The 24,862-nt window shown below is 35.0% G+C and overlaps 1 protein-coding gene across 2 annotated transcripts in view; it reads right to left on the bottom strand.

The window, feature by feature from the left end:
* Window positions 1-1,747: 1,747 nt before the first annotated feature.
* Window positions 1,748-24,862, bottom strand: part of LOC121969881 (coatomer subunit delta-1-like) — a 37,578-nt gene continuing 14,463 nt past the window's right edge. For both annotated transcript variants that reach the window (XM_042520175.1, XM_042520176.1), the window contains exons 4-12: window positions 22,806-23,029; window positions 22,442-22,684; window positions 11,027-11,195; window positions 8,795-9,096; window positions 4,169-4,355; window positions 3,943-4,096; window positions 3,180-3,242; window positions 2,985-3,081; window positions 1,748-2,059 (exon numbers count right to left, since the gene is read on the bottom strand). In XM_042520175.1, coding sequence (XP_042376109.1) covers window positions 1,970-2,059; window positions 2,985-3,081; window positions 3,180-3,242; window positions 3,943-4,096; window positions 4,169-4,355; window positions 8,795-9,096; window positions 11,027-11,195; window positions 22,442-22,684; window positions 22,806-23,029 — 1,529 coding nt within the window. In that variant the 3' untranslated portion in view covers window positions 1,748-1,969. The remainder of the gene's footprint in view (window positions 2,060-2,984; window positions 3,082-3,179; window positions 3,243-3,942; window positions 4,097-4,168; window positions 4,356-8,794; window positions 9,097-11,026; window positions 11,196-22,441; window positions 22,685-22,805; window positions 23,030-24,862) is intronic.

Raw genomic sequence — 24,862 nt, 5'->3', positions numbered from 1 at the left:
CAAAACTATGGAGACTGTTTGAGTGTTATTTGATTCTAGAATTGTTACTACAAAAGCTTTCTCTTGTAGATGAACTACTTTCATTTCTCTAACAGAGAGAAGTCACCATCATGGTCAAGGAAGTCGAATCCACTTGGTCGAATAACACTAGATCTTCGGATCGTGATAGGAGAAGATGTGAATCCGACTCCAATTCTTTGCCCGGTAGTAATTGATTTGTGTTTTATTTTTGAAATTTCACTTCTTCTTTTGTTAATGCTTGTCTCTGCAGTGGAGGTGTGAATTTTGATGACATGAACTTCTCGGTAGGTCAACTGCCTAAACATGAAGGGAATGTTAATCAATATTCTTTGTGGATTCTCATCTTTGTTTTAATATTTTTACAGAACTTGAATATGGGTAGTGCTGATGATTGATTTGATGATGAGGATTTGTTGGTTGATACCTTATAAAGATGGAGGTTAGTACTTTTGCTTAGCATGGAAAAGCAACGTTTTAGTTATTTTCCTGTTACTTTGTTTATTATTATGCTAACATCTTTCTTTATGCATGAAGCTAGTGGATGATTATTCTGAGCACAACAAGTTCTCTAATGTTCTTCCTTCAATACTTATTCAGCTGTTGTGATTTAAATCAAAAGGAGGACATGCTATGTCAACTTTATAGTTTTTCCTTCTGACTTTGTTTACATTCTTGTTAAATGTTACTAGAAGCTTTGTGATTTTCTTTAAACATCTTTGCTTCATGTCTTCCTTCTCGATTTTGTCTTTGTTGAATGAATGCTTGTAGTAAATCTTGTATCTTATTAGATTGGAGATTAACAAATTGAGTAGACATCTTATTCTAAGCAGGTCTTATTTAAATTAAATGGCAAATACTAGTATTTACATTATGTTTGGATGTTTCCATTTGTGTCTACAAGCTAATGAGAATTAGGGGCAGATAGCAAAGCCTACAGATTACTGATAGTGTGTGATTGATAAACATATATGAGTCATTATTGATGCCATCTTAAATAGCAAAATTTTTCTTTTATATATACAATTTCATTTCTGTTAAGAGAAGCATAGCATCGTTTGATTTGAGTCATACGTTTATTTCCCCCATTTAATTCATTTACTATAAATTATAAAAGATGACCTCATACGTTTATTTTGATTGATTAAAAAATCATTAAAAATATTCAACTCTAAACCCCAGCTCAAATCGAACTGGCATGAGCATCGTTTGATTTGAGTCAAGTTGTGCTCGGCTCAACACAAGTGTAATTGAGTCAATCTTAGACCATGTCGTCGTGCTCGACGCCACAGAACTATTGGCACCTCTTATTTATTGTATTAGGTTATAGTATCTATTAAAGGACCCACAAGTAGATCTCCGACATGAACGTTGACAATTTCATTGTCCCCGAGAAGAGCCCGAGCTAGACTTGCCCATTCTTTTCGCCTAAATATAGATAAAACACAAGAATTTAAAAAAAAATAAAAAAAAAAATACGAACTTACTTTTTCAATAAAGTCTTGGTTAAAATGGTTGACCTTGGACTTGAAGAAACATAGGAAAGTTTCCCATTAGATTCTCCGCGAAGATGAGACAACACAAAATGCAGCAAATATACTGGTTTATGTTAGGCCTTCTGCTTTCAACTTCCCACATGGCATAATATGACCAGCCACAGAGAAATTCAGGATCGAAGGAACTATGACATGCATACGTACACACATTTGGACCGGCCCATACACTATGATTGATCATTAATTGCAGCGATAGGTTCGAAATAATCAACATTTTAGACAAACTGATCCTTACAGGAAGGTAAAATATTGAAGAGCAGAAAAGGTAAAATGTACCTTGTCAAGTAGCTTACATGTCCTATGAGGACTCTTAGGAGAAATATCAGGATGGTTCCTATAAGTTGGCATTGACTCTTGCAAACTGAGGTTCCCAACACTAACATATTTATCATGATTCAAATAACCTGGTAGGTGTCGGTGATCAGCTGAATCCTCTGCGAGTATTTCGGAGGAGCATTGTTTCTCAGTGGTATGACATTTACAACCTGTGACAAATTTCAAGTGCTTAGGTTTGTGCATGCAAGTCATCGCTCACGAAATATGCCTATGGCTAGCATAAATTAAAACATGTAAAAATTTTGCATAATTCAAACCGATGGAAATCAGTTCTATCAAATTTGCTATACACAGCTTGGCTGGTTGGTGGTTCGTCTACTAGATGCTCCAAGAGTTTTGGATGAAGTGGTTGACCTTGAGCAAAAAGCATGCACATTTGAAGAACAAAAATAACATTGACAGCTAACACCAGGTTCCAAAGAGTGCATGTCGGTCATGATCAGATGAAATGCATAACGAAAAAACACAAAAATAAAATAAAATAAAACTTGCAACAATAGTAGTACTACCAAGGATTTCATATGTGAAGTCGGTACTTAGATGCATGCCAACTAGCAGACATGATCGCACATAATGTTCAGATTTACCACAAAAAGGAGGAAGATGGAAGATACAGAGTATAGGATGCAGGCTTTTATTCTCAGTCACTTAAAGTAAAAAGGAGAAGCCGATAAAAGGTGAATAATTCAATATATGTCTCTAGAAAAATCAAAATTATTTTACAGAAAAATTGATGCACTGCTGAAACACTGGGATAGTCATCCCAATAAGAAATTTATTGCTAGAAATTCAGAACAGTTACAGAAAGCCAGATCACGATGAAATTTTAGGTAGGGCTCATTCTAAATAAAAAAAAAATCAAGAAGGCAAAATATATCATGACATACATGACCTTACGCAGGGTACTGGTCTCATTTTTTTTGAGAAAAAAAATTAAAGCAATAAGATCAAATGTCAAAAAAATTAACATCTATGAAACTGGAATAACTTGCTCAAGCAGCAGAATGAACTAGTCTTTGCTATTTGGAAAACATTAGAGAAGTAATTGAAAGTCGCAAGGCACTGATTACTCACCTTAACATCACTATATGTGCTTGCAGCAGTAAATCTCACAGTAATGGGAAAAAATACTGATGAATCTGCGGGAGGTACAACAAATTCCATGGATCCACTGCAAAGGGAAAGATTAAAATAAATAAATAAAAGATTAGGACACAAAGGCAGAATAATTTTTCAAAAATAAAAATGCATGAAGAATGTTTGTTGTACCTGCGATTAGAAGGATCAATAAGAAGAATAGACCAATCTAATGTTGAATTTTTTGAGTCATACCTAGAGATAATTAAACAAATGAATAAAAACTGCAACAAGAGTGTGTACATGTAGAATCAAAATTTAAAAAAAAAAAGATTAAAAACAACAACAACAACAACAAGAAAAGTGCAATCCATTTATTTGACAAACATATTCCACCAAAGAATCACACTTATCAAGAATAACTGCAAAATTGTGCAACCTTATTGGATCAATTTTATTCACTCAATTTCTCATATTTTAGCTTGTCTGTTCCAGTAATCTGCATGAATATTAACATTATTTTGCCTAAGGGATTCTATTTATTGAACTCTTTCATGTGTAACAAAATGCCTGTCCATAAAATGCAGCTTCATCACAGCCCTTATGGAAACTTAAGAGTCAGGACTCAGAATCATCAAAGTTGGGCATATATCCACTCAAAATCATTTGATTAACTCAATGCAGGTGACCACTATCATCATACGTCCAATTACACTTTGTAATAATTAAAATGTTAAACAATTTATGACATTTGCAAAAACCTCCCAATTTATTATCAAAGAGTTTTCTTTGATCCTCATGACATTGTGACATGAAGTGAGACTGGAAAGCATCAACCAGCTTTTTTTGTCATTACTAAAATAAAACTAACTGAGAAATAGTTAAACAAACGTGACAAGAACATTCTTAACAAAATCCATGTCAAAGGAAACAAGAAAAAAACTTCAGCACTTACTTCCATTCACCATCTATCTGTCTTACACTTGGTGGCTCCCTAAGTGCAGGAAGTGGTATGGAGATTATAACATGTTGCAGGTCAAACATCTCAGATGCTTCATACTCTATGTTCACATAAGTTTCACCACCAGAAACAGAAGGCCAGCAATTAACTGTGGATGCATAAGTTATTTTCAAAGAATGCTGTATATTCTCATGGATTAGTACAAGGATGTAATACCAACCAGTCAAAGGAAGAGAAGCTTCATCCATGCCCTGAATTCTCCACTTCATAAGCCCAACATCATTTTGACCAGTAGGGAATGGCCTGTTGGGATCTTTCAAACCTACAATATGCTTGCTGTTGAATAACTCTTTGTTGATATTAGGATGGGTTTTGAAGTTAAGGCCAGGAACATCTTGGTTTTCAATCTGGAAAAGGAATTCAACTCTAAATAGTATATGCAAGGAAAATTGATTATGTGGTCAACTTTCAGGCATAGAGATTCCAGGAGATCAATATCTACTCTCTATCTCTGTCAGTTATGCCTTAAACAAGCAACACATATCCTAACAGAGTGACAATTTATCTTTTATATGAAGCATACATTGAAGATAACCAATCAGTTTTAATGTAGCATACATTGAAGTTTTAATTTCTCAGTCATTGTTCATGTCTAGAAAAAGACATTCATAAAAGATTCTACCAAAAGAAAATTAAATATTTAGGGAAAAAATAAAGTGCAAAACATGGTAACATGACTAAATTGTTAACCTACTAAAGCTTAAAGCTTTCAAGTTTTTGACATATATGGCCATCTTGAATTGCTTTTCTACCATTCTAATGGAAGTCACTCACCAGGACAACATCTGAACCAGAAAAAGCATTGACTAGTAAGAGGAATAAGCTAACTGCTCTTGCTCTTCATAAATATAAATAAAATACCATGACAAAGTGAAGAATACAAGCAACATAAAATCAACATTACCAAGTTGAATTCTTCCCAATTAGTTTGGATACCTCATACAAACTTTATGCTGATGCAATTGTACCCTAAGTGGTCGAATTCAATCTTGATTTTGACATTTGAGCAGAGGTTTAACTTAGATGTTGCATTTTATTTGATATGTATGTTAAGTCCTGCAAAACTTGGTTGATATACATATAAAAATGACTTGGCATGGCCAAGGTTGACGATGGCTCGAGGTCTGTTAGAAATCGGAGAAGGATTGCATGGGACATCCAAGAGACCACAGAATGAGAGACATTGGAGCGTAGTTGAGCCATAGGAGACAAACTATATTGGGTGAAGTGTAAAGAATGGCACATGGAGTGAGTTGAGAGGTTGATGCATCCAAGGGACAAGCAACCTAATATGAGACAGCTTTGTGGTGAAGAAGTTGCAAGTATAACTCTCAAGTGAATTGACAATTGAGAGACTCATACTTGTGAGAGTGTAGTCTTCAACTTAAGTAAACTGTTGGCTATTAGGGTAGTCATAGTCGACAAACATTTCAACTAGAAATGGTTTTCAATCAACTGGTGGTTCAACCAAAAAAAAAACTCAAGCTGATCAGCTAGCAAACACTATATTTTTGCTTGTCATTAAGTGGACTGGACAGTGGATTGATCTGAGGAATTGGTCAACTAATGGTAAATTTCAGTTGACTGAAGACATGGCAGAAAAGCTAGAGATAATTGTTGATTTAAAAAGGCATTCTGACAATTGTCCAATGACTTAAGGGCTACACTAATCGAGTCAGACCGACTGATGGTAGACTAGAATCCAACAACTAAGATAGTCGTTGGTATACTGAGAGCTATTGCGGTTAGAAAATTAGTCAACTAATAGTGAATCCACTGATCAGCAACGAAACAGCAAAATAGTAAGTCAAGTTGAAGCACATTAAAGGTTATAAAGTAGGACCAAGAGAAGCGTTTGAAGACTTGCAAAATACTTATTATATAAATCTACAAGGTCTTGTCTTTCATTATTTTTTTTTATCCTAATCCTTTAAGTTTTATTGTAAAGGTTCTTATTGTAAGAGGGTTTTCCACCTCTAAAAGTTATCCACAAAGGACAAAGATAGTGAACTTTCTAGAGTGACTCACTAACGAGTCATACACCATGGAGTAAGAATAAGGATTCCACCAAGTTACATCTTCTTGTTAGCGATTGGTATGTGTTGAAGTCTTATGTTTTTATTTTCTCTGCTAATTGCATTTGTGTGACCTTGTTAAGTCATTAGCAAAAGCAAAAAAGTTTGTATTTGTAGGTCAATCGCTATTCACCTCCTTTAGTCGATTCCTCACAATCCCAAATGGTCGTGGAGTAGGAATGAGAGTTCTAAACCACGTTATATCTTCTTATTAATGATTGGTATGCATTAATTTCTCATGTTTTTATTGCCACTACTAATTGAATTTGTGTAACCTTGCTAAATCATTAGCAAGCCCAGAAAAATTTGCATTAGCAAGTCAATTGCTATTCACCACACTCTACTCAATTCTCGCTGCCCTAACATTTTATCTCTCTATTGAGCTCTGTGCAAAGTTATATCATCATCATTATCGGGTTATGTTTGGCCAGACTATTTAAGCTCACCTATGTGAATCTCGTCATTAAACCTATGCATCATTAGTAGTATTCAAACTAATTAAATCATTTTTACTAATTTGACAAATTTATGTTTGCCTCTTTCTACACTTTACATCTTCCATGCTAATGTATTCAACTCTTCTAACTATTATATTCATTGGTGTTGGGGCAGTTTGTACTAACGGTATAACTCATGTTTTGATAAATGACAAGTGAATTAAGTTAGGTGTCTTTGTAATCAAAGTACTTTACCAAGTGTGCAGGAGTTGACAGGTCTGAAGGACCTGACACCAGGCTGAAATCCAGCTAGGTCTGCGGGACCGTATAACTAGTGTGAAGTCCAGATAGGTCAACGGGCCGACCTGATATCTGGCGGGAAGTCCGGTGCAGGACCTGACAACCGGCAAAAGCCCAGTTGGGTCTGCGGACCTGACAACTGACATGAAAACCTAGTGGGTCATGAGGCTAGTCAACCGACTACAAGTTGGTAAGTAAAGATAAGTCACTAGAGGAGAGCGACTCGGTGAGGACATGTCTCAGTTGAGGGGCAATAGACGTCAGTCCAGTTTAGGTCCATTTTGGATCCCTAAAATGAGACCTTCACTAGATCATGGTCTCAGAAAGACAGGATCTAATTACTACTCAGTATTATTATGTTAACACTTGTCTTGCAAGTTATTATTTGGTTTATTGGACTAACATGCTTTGCAGGGCAAGAAGAGCACAAAAAACCTCGGGTGAACAGTACCCGAGGCGCCTTCCAAGAGATGGAAGACGCTTTCAAGTATTAGAAGGCGCCTTCGGTGCTTTGAAAGCGCCTTCCGTAGGATAAAGTTCAGATTTTGTCAAAGATAAGGACCGAGCTGGTCGGGATCAGACTTGCCACATTGGAGGCGCCTTCAAGGCCTTTGAAGGCGCCGTCCATGCTCAATAAAAGGAGTCCTCGCCCAAGCCATGAAATCAATCACTCATACGAACTTCTGCGCTTCCGATTGGACTTCCGACCGCTCCGACTTCCCTACTTCAAAGAAGTCTATCTGCCACCAAGCTACGCTTCCGAGTCATCTGATTATTTATGGCAAACCAACAGCAACACACGAGGGCGCTCTAAAGTATTGGTAAATTTAAATAGTGTTGCATTCTTTATATTACTGTTTTAAAAAGGGAAGTGTAGGTTATACTGTCCCTATCTTTTATACTCAATCCCCTCTTCCGATGATTCCAGAAGAGGTATTTAGTAGATTAACCATCGATAGATTTGCGGGACTTAGGTCTTAGAGTAGGAATCGTCGAAGGCTCCGAACCAAGTAAGAAACCTTGTGTTCGTGCTTCTTTCGTTTGCGTCTACTTCTATTCCGCTGCGTACTTTGTTTTAAAAACGAAAAAGGCAAGTTTTTCAAAACCACATGATTCCCCCCCCCCCCCCCCCCCCCCCCCTCACGTGCGGCTCGGTCCAACAATTGGTAATCATTGAAAGATGTTCCTATTGTCTCAACTTATTTTACTTTGTGATATTCAAATCAGTTAAATAGTTTTTATTAAATTAACTATTGTTTTCTTTAGTCTCTCCCTCTATTCATTACACCTTCCATTGTAATTGATTCAACTTTTTTATGGAATCTATTTAATTGGCCTTGAACATATTGATACCATCTCTACTTATTTCCCATCATTTTCTGTTGGAGCTACATAATTGCTCTTGAATAAAAGTACTTTTTGTTTTGTCTTTTTCTAGTAATTATGTGCATTAACTCATTATCTTCATCTATGCCTCATTCAGCTTTTGTAAGCATTATTTCCAAATAGCCCAACACTCTAATCCATAAAAAATGACAGATATATGCAATAGCTATAAAATTTTCCTTTTCACTAGGGGCCACATGCTGATCATACAATTCAAAAATCTCCTATCCATTTCAATCAATTATTCCTTATCTTAGTAATACATTTTCATTAATATCTATGTTCTTGTTTCATGGTGATGGAAGAGTGAATTATCAAGCAATCACATATGGGAAAAAGGAGTATTCAACTCACATTTATAGATTCATCACAGAAAAGATAATGCAAAAATTGATTTAGTGGGATAGGTACACCCAGAATATGGAAGATGAAGTTCAGAAGCTGAGAAATTACCAAAGTTGACTGAAATTATTCCATCATACCCACCACATAATTAAATAACAAAGGTAGAAAGAATATCTTCTAAATACCCAGAAACACATGGCACTTACTAGGCATTAATCTCAGATGGGATGTGATAAACAGTACCTGAAGTTGAACAAATCCATCTTCCTGGTTAAGGATTTGCAGGAAAAGTGTTCCCTGGACATCGAAGTTATTAAGACCGCCATCTCTCCTGATGACAACATTTAATCTCTCTTCAATGGACAATGTGACAGGATCAGTTGGTGGAAGAGATGGCTTTGATTGAGCAACAGTTGGTTGCACATCCTCAAGAAAAACTTCTCCTTCAGCTTTTAAGGACTCCAAAAACTGATTTGTCTTTTGTGTTTTCCCTAACTTCATACCAAGTCCTTTGGAGGGAGCAGTAGCAGATGCAGATGGACGGCCTGAAAGAACAGAATCTTCAGTTACAATTAAATAGAAAAATCTGTCGATGCCATTCACATTGATTAGATACCTTCAAGTTAGATTTATTAGATAGACTAACAATAAGCATGACCATTGAACTGTACAGATTATAGGTTTAACTAAAGCAGATGTGTTGATTAAACTAAAGAAGACGTGTTTGATGGCACTCATAACAACTGTAAGAATTAGTCAGCTCTTGCATGTCAGAAAGCATGTTTTTATAAATAAAAGAAAAACCGGAGTCTTCAATTTCCTTCCATTGCTGTATTATTTATAGAAATGCTATAAACATTACAGTGATACCATCCCCTTCCATGGATGGGCGTGTTAACTCCACAAGGCAGAAAGAGAAAAAAGGCGGAGGGAGGGGAGTAGGAGGACAGGGAAAAAAAGGAGGCAGAAATGTTGTTTACCTTGTCATGGGAAGAGAGGAATAGAAGAGAGATGGGGCATGAAATGACCAAATAGCATGAAGGTTGGTGAAGACAACAATAGCATAGTGTACAATAGAAGAGATCAACAAGGATGAGGTTGTCCTTGATGCAGGCCATCCCATACCTATCTTCACCTCATCAATCAATGCTTTTATACAATCATCTGCAAGTGCAACCCATGAGGATGTTAGAGAAGTTTTCGAACTCTGATGGTGGTCAGGGTACAGGTGCAATAGAGAAGCTTTACAAAGGTCCTCTGTTAGTGTGGCCTCAATAGGGTAGTACAAAAGCTTCTAAGCTATAACTAGGGTATCGTGCAAGTGAGAAAGAAGGTTAACAAATGTCCTCGATAGGTGCAGCCTTGATGTGTGCACAAAACGTGAGTATAATCTTGTTTGTTTACCTTTTGTTTTGTCCCCTTTTGATGCTTCCATTTAACTTTTGATGAATAAAGCTTTGCTCCAAAATAGTTCCACGAGTAAATAACCAAGAGGGAAGACCATACAATTTCTTCCCTCCTCTCCATCAAAGGGAAAGTAAACGGACCCTATATTTCTTCCACTTAGTTTGTTACTTCTAAAACTGAGAATATAGCAATCGATACTCAATTTATAAAGCTACATCAATCAAACCAAATTAATTTAGTAGTTAAATTTAATTACAAAGCATATCGTTGATTTAATTATTTAAGTAAATGCTATAAATTCAACTATTTAATATTAATTCTAAGTTAATTGACATATAATTAAATTAAACTATAATCCTTTAATCTTTATTAATTATTAGCTAGATATCAAGGATATATGTTACTGATTAAAAAAAAAAAGAGCCGGTGCATGAAGTTCTCACCAATAGTCTTCCTAGGGAGGACCATATTAGGTCTATTGTACAGAGTCTTACCCTGCACTATAAGAGGCTATTTCCGTAACTCAAGCTCATTATCACAAGGTCATATAGTAGAAACTTTACCATTGTGCCTATCATTTTCTTATTGAAGCAATTCTATTTCTAAAAGAAAAGTAAAGATGCTACAGTTGAATACAGCTAATATTAACACCAAAAAGTATGGATTCTAATGACACCACATAGACTATCATGCTGATAACCTGCCTCCTTTTAAGTGTAACCAACTTTTGCAAACAACACAATTTCCAATCATGGCTGAAAAGCTACAACTGAGGTACAGGATAAGGTCACACTAGCCACAAAAACACTTTAAAATGAACGAAACTAGTAAGAAGTTTTTGAAAGAACAAACAAGGAATACAATGAAGGAAAGATAAAAGATGAGTTTAGACACAAAAGCAGTAAACAGCAGTCACCAGAAAGAAAGAGAGAGCACGTAGTAGTCAAACAAAAGCAATTGGGATAAGCCATTATAAAGTTTAAGTTGATTCATCATCAGCAATTGATATAGACAGATGAACATGAATATCTCGTGCTCATATGAGAGGGTACAGAATTTGTCATATACCTTTAGGCTTACTAGAAAAGGATTCCACATCAGTGCTCAATCCAATTCCAGACCCACTGCCAAAACCACTTCCAGAACTGGAAATGCTCATGTCACTAAAAGTACTTTCAATTTTTCTAGGGCCAGAGAAAGACATATATCCTCCTTTATCACCTCTGTTCTTTTCAATCTGTGAAACGGTAAAGTTTTCATGATATTGCACTTTGGAATAGTTCAATAAATCTGAAGAGAATGAAGGTTACAAAGAAGGTCAATTGTAATTTAAAAAAAACTGCGATGTCTTAATGTGTGAAAAGAAACTAACACAGTTGGGATTTTCACAAAACTCCAATTGCATTAGATACTCATCAAAAAATCCAATATAGGTGAAAATAATCAAGCAATTTGTCTCTTAAGTGAAGGATCTGATATGATATGATATAGCATCTCAACTTTCACATCACTAAGCTTTTAACCATTAGCAAAGGCATAAACGACATCCTTATCCTCAAAGCTATGCCCAAAAAAGTTGTAATCAACATCTTACAAAACAATGTTTCTGATTAAGATTCAGGTACTTCATGCAAGAGAATAATATTAAGACCTTAGACCTCAAATTTTCGAATCTATGACCACTATGTAAGTTAGAAATTGTACCTACGTATTGAAATGGTGAACAAGACATTTACACAGCCACCTTGTCCTAAAAACTTTGTTGTGACTTGTCAGAGAACAGGAATCTTGACACTAGGCCTAAAAGTAGAGCAAAAAGGAACTATTATCATATAACTAATAGCTGAAGTTAGTAAGCATTGGCACCAGAATCCTACTTGTTTCCTCATCCAATAATTTACTTGTTATGAATAGGTTTGAAACACTCTCACCAAAGTCTCATACAATGAGTCGTGAGCTAAAGGAGGGCTTTATAAGAATAAATAGTTAGCTACTATTGAGCATTTTGTACAAATTGGTAGCCCTTAACAAATTGACCAGTAAGTTAGCTAGTATTTACTTAGGATGAAGCATTTTGTGCAAATTGGTAGCCCTTAACAAATTGATTGATCAGTTCTATTATCTTCATGTGTCATGACAATTGAAATCAAAGAAGACCTAATTTTAGCCTAGTGAGGAATTGACCTATGTGATGGAGATGTCTCTAAGCTATATGTTGGACTTCAGACAAAATGACGGGGATGTGAGGTCTTAAGTGAGGGAGATTATAACCCTAGTTTAGTCCCCAGTGAGTGAAGTAATATAAAGGGGTTATAAGCTTGGATGAGTGAGGAATTTATTAATTTGGAATAAATATATTAGGCTAGTGATTGGATTGACAAGTTAGTTGATCAATTCGCACATCTATATAACTAGTGACATTTGGTATTAGAGCTATCCTACCCCGAGGCGTGATGAGGTGTGGGAAAGAGATATCTATGTGATGGCAGAATCACCACTAGGCTCTGCATTTTGCCAATGGGAGATGATTCTAAGTTTTAAATTAGATTTTAGGTCTTGACAAGAGATCACATTTTAAGTGGGGAAGATTGCAGTAACCTATGTTATATTATGAGGTTTAGTTAAGGAGGGTTTGTGGTGGTGGTGTATTTAACGTTGGATGACTTTATCTACGATGAATTGGGATGTTTAAAAGGTTGGTTTAGATATTCTTGAGTTTAGATTTGGGGTGGGTTAAATTGAAGTTAGGTTGACCAATAGAAGGTTGTACTAAGTGGAGGTTGACTAAAGTTTGCATTGGGTTAGAGGCAAACTCAATTTGGACTTGAATTGTTTGATCTTTAACTAAATTAATGTTGAACCACATTGAAAAGGTTAGTGTTGATGCAGGTTGCATTGATAATCAGGTTTTGATATATGACAAATAGATTAAAGTTAGATATGTTGTTTGTCTAACTTTTTACCAAGTGTGCAGGATTTGATGGGTCTAGAGAACCGGAACACCAGACTAAAGTCCAGCTAGGTTGATAGCTGGCACGAAGTCCAGATTGGTTGAGATATGGCAGAAAGAAGTCCAGCTAGGTTGATAGCTGGCACGAAATCCAGATAGGTTGAGACCTGACAAGAGGAAGTCCAGATTAGTTGAAATTTGGCAGGAAGTCTTGGTGGGTCAAAGGACTTGACATCAAGGAAGTCTGCAAATGGTAAGTGAGGTAAGTCACGATAGGAGAGAGATCCAGTGAGAACGAGTCCCGATGGGACTATAGGCCCGGTCCAGCTTAGAGCCATTTTGAGAAATCTAAGTTGAGATCATGACTAGATTCTGGTCTTGGGAAAATAGGATCTAAGTCACAAATTGATCATATTCTTAATATGCTAACTTTGTTTAACAGGATAAACATATTATGATTGCCTAAACTAACTCTTTTTTGCAAGAAAGAGAAAGGCGAGAAAGAGTACTCCGGGCAGCCGGAGGGGATCCGGGTGCTCGGACTCCGGTCGCCCAGAGTTTATCTGGGTGCCTGGACCAGGTTCAATGGTCGGGCGAGTGCCTGGCTAGGCATCCGAAGGCGCCCGAAGTTGCAACGGGCGCCCGGATCAGCAAGGTTCATCCAGAAGTTGAGTTGGAGCACGAAGACAGGCCGACCCACGTTAAAGGTCCAGGCGCCCGGAGGGGGTCCGAGCGCCCGGAGGTGGATAAACTTCGAGGATGAAGTTTCAACGAAAGCTCACCCCATCAACACAATCCAGGCACCCGAGAGGGGATCCAAGTGTCCGGACGGGGCTATAAAAGGAGGCTTCGACCAACATGTTCAAAACATCAATTGCTACAACTTTCGTACTTACGTGCTGCTCCGAACAGATCTCCGGGATATCGAAAAACTGCTCCGACAAGCTACGCTCAAGTCTACAATTTTGTATTATTGGTATAATCTAAATTCCTACATTGTACTTACTCTTCTAACGATTTCGTGATTATAGTGATTGCTTAACAAAAGCACTCAGCAAGTACGGACAGTAAGAGTCGTCGAAGGCTCCGAACCAAGTAAAACTACTTGTGTTAGCGTTTGTGTCTTATCTGTTCTTTTCCGCTATGTTTATTTTAACTCGTGATTTTGAAAAAGCGACGAACAATATTCACCCCCCCCCCTCCTCTAACGTCTTTACGATCCAACAAGTGGTATTAGATTACGCTCTGAATTGGTGCAACCACCAATCGAACAAAGGGGGTTCTTTTGTTTTCTTTCTTTTTAAATCTCATTCGATTTTATGATTTTCGACCTAGTTCAAATTGGTACAATCACCTCTTTTGGACAAGCTTTTCGCGTTACAAAATACTATGAATTGGTGCAACACCAATCGAGTTCCTTTTTATACTTATCATCCTCCCACACTACTTACCCCAAGACCTAGTCTTGGAATCTCTCTTTGAAATTGTGTTATGTAAGTGAAATGGAGCACAAAGAGACGCTTGGGCAGAACGTCAACAAGCCACCTCCATCTGAGATATACAAGAAGGACGAATTCAATCTACAGAGAATGCAAATGGAAAGCTCTATCCTAATGAATGACTTCGATGGTGGCATGGTGCTAAAGCGATCTTCCCATAACACGGAAACAAACCAAAAGGTAATAAAGTTAAATTTAGATTTATTACCTAACAAAGTTACATATAGGATAGGAAAGGTCAAAGATGCCCATAAGTTTTAGACCTACCTGACCAAGTTTCACGAGGAGCCATTGAAACTAGAGGAGCAAAACAAAAATGAATCCAGGCTCGAGTCAAATCCAACGAAGAAGCCTACAGAATTAGGAGTTGCGAGTTCGATTAGTATGTTTTATTACGAAAATGCCTCTATGAATGATACATTAGGAAATAATTTGGGTAATAAATTAGATAATATTTCGCATGATAAATTAGAGTGGAAAATTTTGAATAATTCTGATCATTGCAAACATAATAAAAATTCAAAATTTCAGAAAATTCGAATTTAAATAAATTAATTAATGAAGATTTTAAAAATGACAAAGTCAATATAGATAAAATTAATAAAATTCTTAGTAATGTATTTGATAATATAAACAATATCAAGTTAAGGAATTTTATCCCAGACAAAGATAATTTAACAAATTAAAAATTAAAAAATAATAATGTAGATAAAACTAATCTAATAAATTCAACTAATAATATAAACTTAAAAAACGGAGGAAATATAAGGATAAAATAAAAAACTTTGATAAAATCAAAACCAAATCTAACAAATTTGAAGTTAAATATTAAAGATAACATCTTAAACGAAGATAATCCAGTAAATTCAAAATTAATAATCAATAAAAAGTTAAACATTAAAGATAAACCTTTAAAGAAAGATAATTCAAACAATTTAACTAATTTGAAATTAAATATTAATAAAAACTTAAGTATTAAATATAATCTTTTAAGCAAAGATAATTCAATAAAGTCCAAATTAAAAGAAAATTTAAATTTTAAGTACACTTCTTTAAAGAAGGACAATTTAACCAACTTAATTAATTCAAAATTAAAAACTTAAGTTGAACTTAAAATACAATTAATTAAATATTAATTAAACCTTAAATAAAACTTAAACCGAAGTTCAATAATTCAGGAGAGACACCAAATTAGTTAGCACCTCCAAAACAATAGTTTACTGGGTAATTAAGACTAGTTTAATTAGAGACAAAGTTTAACTTAACAAACAATACTGGAGAAGTTTTGGATGATAGTAGGTTAGGGAAGCTCTGTCTATTCATGTCTAGGAAGATTTAGCTTCGATCTGATCATTTGACTTAGTGGAACTAACTGAAGCTACCCCTTACTAATCCTACCTTGTTAGACCAAAATTTTATACTAAATTCTTTAGGCAGGACTATTTGAAAAGTACATGGTTACTCTAATGATGTCCAAGTAACTCACCACAGCCTAAACATTTATCAAAGAATGCTTGCTCGTTGAACCCAAAGCTAAACTTGAATCTAACACAAGTTAAACCAAATCTTGAAATTCAAACTTAACTCATCTCACAAAATTATAGGATTCCTTGATTGAAAATATAAATCGGGTGAGATGAATAAAGATTAATTAAATTAAAATTAACTTTAAAACTAAATTAAAACTTAAAATGAAAATAGAATTAAATGTAAAGTTAATTAACGTATTACATTAAAATTCTTTTAAAAAATTGTTTTGAAAATCTTTTAAAACACTTTAAAAATTATTTTAAAATTGTTTTAAAAATATTTTTAAAACTATTTTAAATATTTTTAAAAATTATTTTAAAAGATTATTTTTAAAAAAAAATTAAAAACTATTAAAAATCTTTTAAAAATTAAAAATTAGTTTTAAAATATTATTTAAAACTTAGACACTTAACCAAAACTTAAAAATTTAATTAAAACTTATACTAAAGCATTAATCTAACTTAACTAAATTCAACTCATCTTAATTTTTAACATAAACTTAACTTTAATTAATAATCTAATCTTAATTGATAATTTAAGATAACCTTAATTGAAAACTTAATTTAATTAACACCTTAATTTAATTTAACCTAATTAAAACTTTAACTTTACTCTAACTCACTTTAAATTAAATTTACTTTACTTCAAAATTTAACTAAAACTTAACTTAATCTTAATTTAATGAATTAAAATGTTTATCTTAATTTAACCTATCTTTAAACCTTGATAAAATTATAACTTATTCAAATTTGCAACCTAACTCTAAACTTAGTCAATTCTAATTTAACTTAACTTTAATTAATAATTTAATGTAAGTTATATCTAATCGAAAGATGAAGTAAATTAAAATTAAAGCTAATACTTTCATTAATTAATTAATTAACTCAATCAATAAATTCAAAATTTAAGTTAATTAATCAAATAAGTATTAAATTATTGAATTGAGTTAAGTAAAAGTTTAATCAATAAACTTTTAATAATGATTAACTATTATTGAGCTAATCTTAGGTTAAGGGGGAGGAAGGGCCTTGAAAATATGTTACACAATTTAACATGCCCAAACCCTAATACAAATTAAAGGGGAGTGTTAACTTAAGGGGGAGAAAGGACCCAAATACTTTGAAAATATTTTCACTTTGTTCTGAAATATATTTTGAAAATATTTCCAAAATTAATTTGCTAAATTTATTTGAAACATTGATTTGAAAACCCCTTTTCAAAATTTGCTTTGAACAACTTACCTTCAAAATGTCCTTTCAAAATTTGCTTTGAGAAATCCATTTATATTTTTTCAAATGTCTGTTTTGAAAACTAAAAAAAAAAAGATATTTTGTAAAAAAAAACTTCATTGGTAGTCTCTTTGAAAATGTTTTGCAAAAACATTTTGAAAAATATTTTGAAAATAATTTTATCACTTTGAAAATTATGTTGAAAATTACTTTGAAAATCATCTTTAAATATGTATTTACTTGAAAATACATTTTGTTCTGTTTAAAAATTACTTTTGAAAAATGTTTCGAAATTTGTCTTAAAAAATTGGCTTGCAAAATTCTTGTAAAGTTTAACTTTGCAAAATGTTTTATTTATTTACTTGAAAATATTACTTGCAAAAATTCTTTCAAAAGATAGCATTTTCTATTTGCAATCGTTGTTTTCAAAAACGAGTTTTCAAAATTTAAAAACTTGAAATCATTATTTAAAAACTTGTTTAAAAAACTTGGTTTGCAAAATCTATTTATTGTGCTAAAACTTTATTTAAATTGTTCAAAAATTTCCAACAATTGGTTGAAATATTTGCAAACTTGAAATCAATACAATTTTTTAATATTTTTGAAAGTTAAGTTGTCAACTTTGATGAACAATTGGAAGTTTTTTAACAGTTCTTCGAAAACTAGCTTTAAATTGGTTAATAGAGCAACTACTTGACTAATGTGTCTTATTATTGAACATCTAGGTTGTTCTAACTGCTATTATTTGTGCTTAATGCATTGCATTATTTTTTGATGTATGCCAAAGGGGGAGGTTAGTAGGTTAGGTTAGAAAATCAACTCATTTTACTCAAATTTAGAAAAGTAAATTTAAAGTGCATTACATGTTTAATGCTTATTTGCATTTTTTTTTTCTAACTTTAACCTAGGTTGTCATTACATCAAAAGGGAGAGATTATTGGTACAAATTGCACTGAGAATCAGGTTTTGATGTATGACAAATAGGTTGAAGTTAGATGTGTTGTTTGTCTAACATTTTTACCAATTGTGCAGGACTTGATGGGTCTAGAGAACCGGAAGTCAAGCTAGATTGATAGCTGGCACAAAGTCCAGATTGGATGCTGACAGAAGGAAGTCCAGCTAGGTTGATAGCTGGGACGAAATCCAAATCGATTGAAATCTGGCAGGAGGAAGTCCAGATTGGTTTAAATTTGGCAGGAAGTCCTGATGGGTCAAGGGACCTGACATCAAGGAAGTCTACAAATGGTAACTGAGGTAAGTTATGGGAGGAGAGAGAACCAGTGAGGATGAGTCCCGGTGGGACTATAGGCACGATCCAGCTTAGAGTCATGTGAGAAGTCTAAGCTGAGACATGACTAGATCCTGTTCATGGGAAGACATGATCTAAATCATAAAAATTGATCATATTCTTAATGTGCTAACTTTGTTTAGCAAGATAAACATATTATGGTTGTCTGAATTAACTCTTTTCTTTTTTTTGCATAAAAAAGAATGGTGAGAAAGAGTGATCCGGGCACCCGGAGAGGATCCGGGCGGCCGAAATCCGGGCGGCCGAAGTCCGGGCACCCGGAGTTGATCCGAGCGCCCAAACCCGTTTCGATTTGGATCGGCCAGGCACCCGGGCAGTCCGGGTGCCCGAAGTTGCTCAAGGCTCCCGGACCAGCAAAGTTCGTCCAAAAGTTGAGTTGGAGTGTGACGACTGGCCGACCCACGTCAACGGTCCATGCGCCCGGAGGGGATCCGGGAGCCCAGAGGTGGATAAACTTCAAGGATGAAGTTTCGACGAGAGATCGCCACATCATCACAGTCTAGGTGCCTAGGAGGGGATTCAGGCGCCCAGACAGGGCTATAAAAGGAGGCTTCGACTGACAACTTCAAAACATTAATTGCTACAACTTTTGTACTCGCGCGCTGCTCCGAAAAGGCCTCCAGGATACCGAAAAGCTACTGCGTCAAGCTACACTCAAGTCTGCAATTTTGTATTGTCGGTATAATCTAAATTCCTGCATTGTACTTACTCTTGTAACAATTCCGTGATTATAGTGATTACCCAACGAAAGCACTCAGCTGCGGGCTTTGGAGTAGGAGTCGTCGAAGGCTCCGAACCAAGTAAAACTACTTGTGTTAGCGTTTATGTCTTTTCTGTTCTTTTCCGCTGCGTTTATCTTAACTCGCGATTTTGAAAAAACGACGAACGCTATTCACCCCCCTCGCCTAGCGTCTTTACAATCCAACAGTTAGGTTCAGACGAAGTCATTGACTTAGACCAACAAACAATCATCTTCTTAAAACCCTCTTCCTTCTTTCCTTTTTCCCCTACTACATGAGTGCCTCTTCTTCTCTCTCATATGATTCCTTCTCCCTCCTCCCCTTCTACTCTGTATAAAAGAACCTGCATCACTGCCATCATCATCCACTCTATTCATTGGCCGCTCCCCAACCCACCACTGGCAGAAGAGGAAAAACCCCTCTCCTCTTCCCTCATGTGAGCAGTAACTCCTCACGTCCCCTCTCCCTTTCCATGTGTCAGTAACCTCCGGCCTCTTCTTCCTTGAGTGAACAATAGTTTCACTCTTTTCTTCCTCTTCCTCGAGTAGCAGCCCAGCCCTTTATTGAGTGAACGCATACCCTTTCTCCCTTCAACAACAAATGTTGCCTACTTGCCTCTCTTCTTCCCCTACTTGTCAATTGTGGTTATAGAGAAGCGGCGGCATCCCATCTGGGTCATAACCATTTCTCCTATCATAAACTTTTGTAGATTGTTTCATAGGCTATCTGTCAATATAGGTTGTATGTTTTTATTTATTTAAGTTTTTCTTGAGTTACTTTGGGTGATGTGCTAACCTTTTTTTTTAATCCAGGTATCTAGCTCTTTGAACCGACTAATCCTAGAGGTGACCGACCCGGCCATAGAAGTCTCCTACCAGCCATCACCCAAAAGTGCAAGTGGCAAGCGGCCCAACAGCCCAGCGTCTCTGGTTTTACATCCCACGAGAGGAAAATGTCCTACGATGCGCCGTGGAATAAAACTACGGGTGTTTGAGAGATTGCATGGGCGCTCTGCCGCTGCACCGTAGCCCAAGGGCAGGATGGTGTGCTAACTTTGATTGTTCATGAGGTTGATATTTTAAGCAATCCACTATAATCAATTAAGTTGGTGTTCGGTTGGAACTGAGTTAATCAGCCAAGGTAGACTCTTACCCTCATATTTTCTTTGTTGTAATGGTCGTCAAGTTTGCAATTTGCGCCTAGAATTGTATGATCATGTGATTCAAATTGATCCAAACGACCCAAATCTCAAGTAGGATCTTGACAATGTAATGAGGCTATGTTTGTGAGAATGATTTTCATTTCTTGACAACGTATGTTTTTTCACTAGCATTATTTTGGATCATGTAAGTTAAGGAAATTACCAATTGGCAAATTATCCTAAGAGAGGATGACCCTTAATCTAGTCTCATATGATAAATTGCAGACTATTAAAAAGGGAGTATATAAGCTTCAATAAATAATCTAACTTAGACTTAAGTATTTTAGGCTAATGATTAAGTCTATCAAGTTGATCTATCAGTTCATCCAAGTGAACCGTGGCAAGAAAATGCTAGTATCATTTACTGAAGTTAGCAATCCTTGACTTTTAGCTTGTAGTTGCTTTCTCTAAAGCTGGAATATGGAAATTCCTCAAAAAGAGAAGTTTATTTTGGTCAAAATTCACAAAGCAGTGCCTTTTACAGTTTATATGACAAGAAAATAGGAAGGAATACAAGGGAAACCACAAAGCAACCTAAATCCAGATCTACCCCAGGCTGTCTTAAACTCAAGATGATTTAAAGATACAGGTAGACAGTAGACAAAACAACAACCGAGAACAAATTGTGAGTCTGAAATATCCAGAGCCAGCTATGAGGATTATGCCCTATCAATGAACTACATAAGCATTAAATCGTTGATAATTTGCACCTAAATGTGACAACCTATCCTTGCAACAATTACAAGAAAAATTGCTAACTCTAAAGCGACCTCCCACCTCCATCTAGGTTTAGTAATGCCATTATCAGAATAATCATCAAAATCTGAAAACCATCAAAAAAAATTCCCACTCTGTCCGTGGGAGAAAAAAAAATTACTGATTTTTCAATGTATTTTACACATTGAAATGAGTATTAGCATGATAAAAAGTGTACCTAAAGCTGTTTTAGAACATTTTATTTTATTCCTCGTCTTTTTCACCAAGAGTAAGTCAATCTACTTAGGTTCATCAATACAAGGCTGATCCAATATGTATTGATTTCCAAGTGACAAACAACCTAACACCACTAAGAAAATTTAGCAATAGTGACCCTTGGACAGAAAGCTAAAGAACAATAAGTTCATGATTTACAAAGAAAAAGAAAAAAAGTATAACCAAATTTTCATTGTCTGTGGATGTCGAAGAAATTGTAGTGCAGACAGCTGTTTCATAGATCAACTCTAGCAGTAATGACAACATCAAACTAAAACAGAATGTTCATTGATAAACAGGACGATATTTGGGAAAACACTTTTATACAATATTAGGAGAGGTGAAATTGCAGAGATGCATGATGATAATTGCATTAGGCTCTGGATGGCAAAGTATTTAATGCACAGTATCATGGCACATGCATGATAAAACAAAATTAAATGCCTTTCCAAAACAGTGTATGAAAGTCATGATAGGTCAATTACTTGATGAGTAAAAATCTAAAAAATGTATGAAATTAGCTCTTAAAAAAAATAATCAGCGGAGTTGGCATTAGATAAAAGTAAATCATAAAAAGAACTACTCATCTAGAAAATATTTACAAAACCATGGTCAGTTCAAATTTTAAAAAAACTGAATGCAATATGCTAATGATTCCGAAGTTCCTCACACAGTTCTTCTATCAAACAAAACTTAAATTACAGTGTTGCTTCCTACAAGGCTGAAAACATATTGAATTTAGACAGAACTGTCTCACAACATATATAGACACCATAGAACAAACCACATGGGTAACCACATTCACAAGGATAATCACTCGTGAGCACAAAAAAGCACAAAGGCTATTATTACAAAAGACAAGTATTCAAAGGTATGTCAACCAATCATGTTTATTGTCAATGAAATACCGTTAATAAAAAAGTAATTATTCTGAAGTGTGTAAGGATGGCATGTTCTTACATTCATTAAGCTACTAGATAATCATTTTTTCAATGTAACTCATATACAAGAAAATTAGTTGATTTGATAAAGAAGAAAAGATTCAACATGTACCTTGCTTTTGTCGATCTCACTTGCTTTCCGTTTCATGATATCCTTAGTCTCATTGATTTTGCTTTGCATGACCAACTTATGCAATTTTTCTTCATGGCTCTCCATTTCGCAGTATTGTTTAACTTGTGAAACAGTCAAATTTTCTTTGTTACCTAGTGAAATGGCTTCATCAAAAGCAAAAATCAACTCAAAAGCCATCTTACAAACACCCTCTTCATCCAATGAGGGTGAATATTCAGGAACCTATACTCCAATTAAGGAAACATACTTCACAATACTTTAGGCATGGAAAAAATTTGAAACAATCTAGTTCCACTACAAGTCAAGAAAAAGAGTGTCAAGTAATACAGACTAAAAAGGATACAAGTTTTGACAAGAGTCTTAGTGTGTCCAAATCTTCAAGAATATTACTTTGTTTATTTGTAACCAGTAGAAGATAAAGTGCTTCTATTGGTTGGTACACATACCGGACATTCTCAGTCTCCACAAACGTGTGCTGCTTTCCAGTTCCCACCAACTTAGGGAAAGCAGCAAGTAGTCCCTCTATCCTTATTCGAGACATGTCCACAAACTGCCTAGAAACTAACACTGCAATCAAGAAAGAAAAGAAAAATGGTTAGATAATGTTCTTCTTTGAATCAGGTCATAGTGAAACAAGTCTGAAACATACTAGAACACCAAAGGAAAATGGAAATAATGGAAGAAAATAGGGCCAGTGCATGAAGGTGCAACCAATGAATGGTTGAAAGGACATTTATTACATTTCAACATATTTTAAGTCAAAATTTCAAGTGGGTGTCTATTTCTGTTCCTTAACAGAACAAAAATTGAAGATGGAAATGGAGGAATGCAGATATACATCCAAGGGAAAATCTCAATAGGTTATGCTAATAGAAATTAAAGAACCACAATTTCATTGCTAATTTCCACCCAATTTTGACTTGTAATAAACTCAAACAGCCGAGAAAGTTAGAATTAGAAGAAAATTGATAACTGAAATTAAAACTGGACAAGAGTTGAGGAGTTGAGCATGTCTTGACATCTTCAAAGTGATATTTCAGAAAGTTACAATAACATTTCGTTACAAGACTAGTCAGACTTATCTCATTAAATAAGTTGAAAGTAAGCTCTACTCTTATTGAGCTAATTAAGCCCACAAGTGAAGCAATTCTTATCCTTGAATCTACACATGCTTTGAAATCTTATATTGTATTGGGGCATGATCAAAACAAATAGCTCCTATAAATTACTGAAATTTGATATTGATCAGCATGCATAATTTCTAATGCATAGTGTTGATCGTGTTGATAAATATCATTTCATGTTGAAACTAATTCAATTGAAGACATTTTTGTAAGAACATAAACTAAGGGAAAAGGGAATTAAAGAAATAAAGAACATCAAAATTCATCTCGGCATGCTTCAATGCATGATAAAGCAGTTCTAGTTTTAGCATAGCACAATGTTGAAACTATACAAAGATTCAAAAGGTCTTTGACAGGAACAATATTGTTTTGATGTCATGTTGACATTCTAATGTATGGTGTCAATAGGTTGCGGAAGGAGAAAGGAGATATGATAAAAGAGAAGATAAGAAAGCTATATATTTAAGTTTGGATTTTGTGTTTCATTTGTAATTGTAAAGTCATAACATTATCTTATATGGACACAAGTTTTATATATATATATATATATATATATATATATATATATATATATATAGATATAGATATAAAAGTGCTGCAAACTTCGTCCGCCACAGTGATCGAGGCGCCTAGATTGAATCCAGGCACCTCGATTCATAAAAAAAAAAATAAAAAAAAGGCAGCCCAGTGCACGAAGCTCCCGCCATACGGGGTCTCGGGAAAGGATCCATTGTACGTAGTCTTACCTGCTTTTTGCAAAAGGTTGTTTCCAAGATTCGAACCCGTAACCTTTTGGTCACATGGAAACAACTTTACCATTGCACCAAGGCACCTCGATTCATACAATATCTTTTTTTAATTTATTTTTTTTTAGTTCCTGGGTCAAACCAATTAAATTTTATCTTTAAGGTTTAGGTGTTGGGTTATAGTGTTCAAGCTAACAAAAAATTTAAACTAAAAAAAATTAGGTGCTTACGGGATATATATTTAAGGTGCCTAAATACTCCAGGGTTAAGACAATTAAATTTTGCCTTTAGGGTTTAGAGGTTGGGTTATATTGTTCAAGCTAAAAAAAAGTTTAAACTAAAAAATTTTAGGTGCTCACGAGGTATAATATATGTATTTTGGGTGTTTAGGGTTTACAATTTAAGAATTTTTTTATTTTTAAAAAATCAAAAAAAAAATCGAGGCGCATGGATTAATTCCAAGCGCCTCGACCAAGGAGTCGCAAACGCAGCATAACACAACTGTATATATCGGAGGCACCTCCTCACGT

The sequence above is a fragment of the Zingiber officinale genome, chromosome 4A, assembly GCF_018446385.1.
Source record: "Zingiber officinale cultivar Zhangliang chromosome 4A, Zo_v1.1, whole genome shotgun sequence".
Lineage (NCBI taxonomy): Eukaryota > Viridiplantae > Streptophyta > Magnoliopsida > Zingiberales > Zingiberaceae > Zingiber > Zingiber officinale.
The sequence above is the reverse complement of the archived record's forward strand: the minus strand, read 5'-3'. Positions and strand labels throughout refer to the sequence as shown.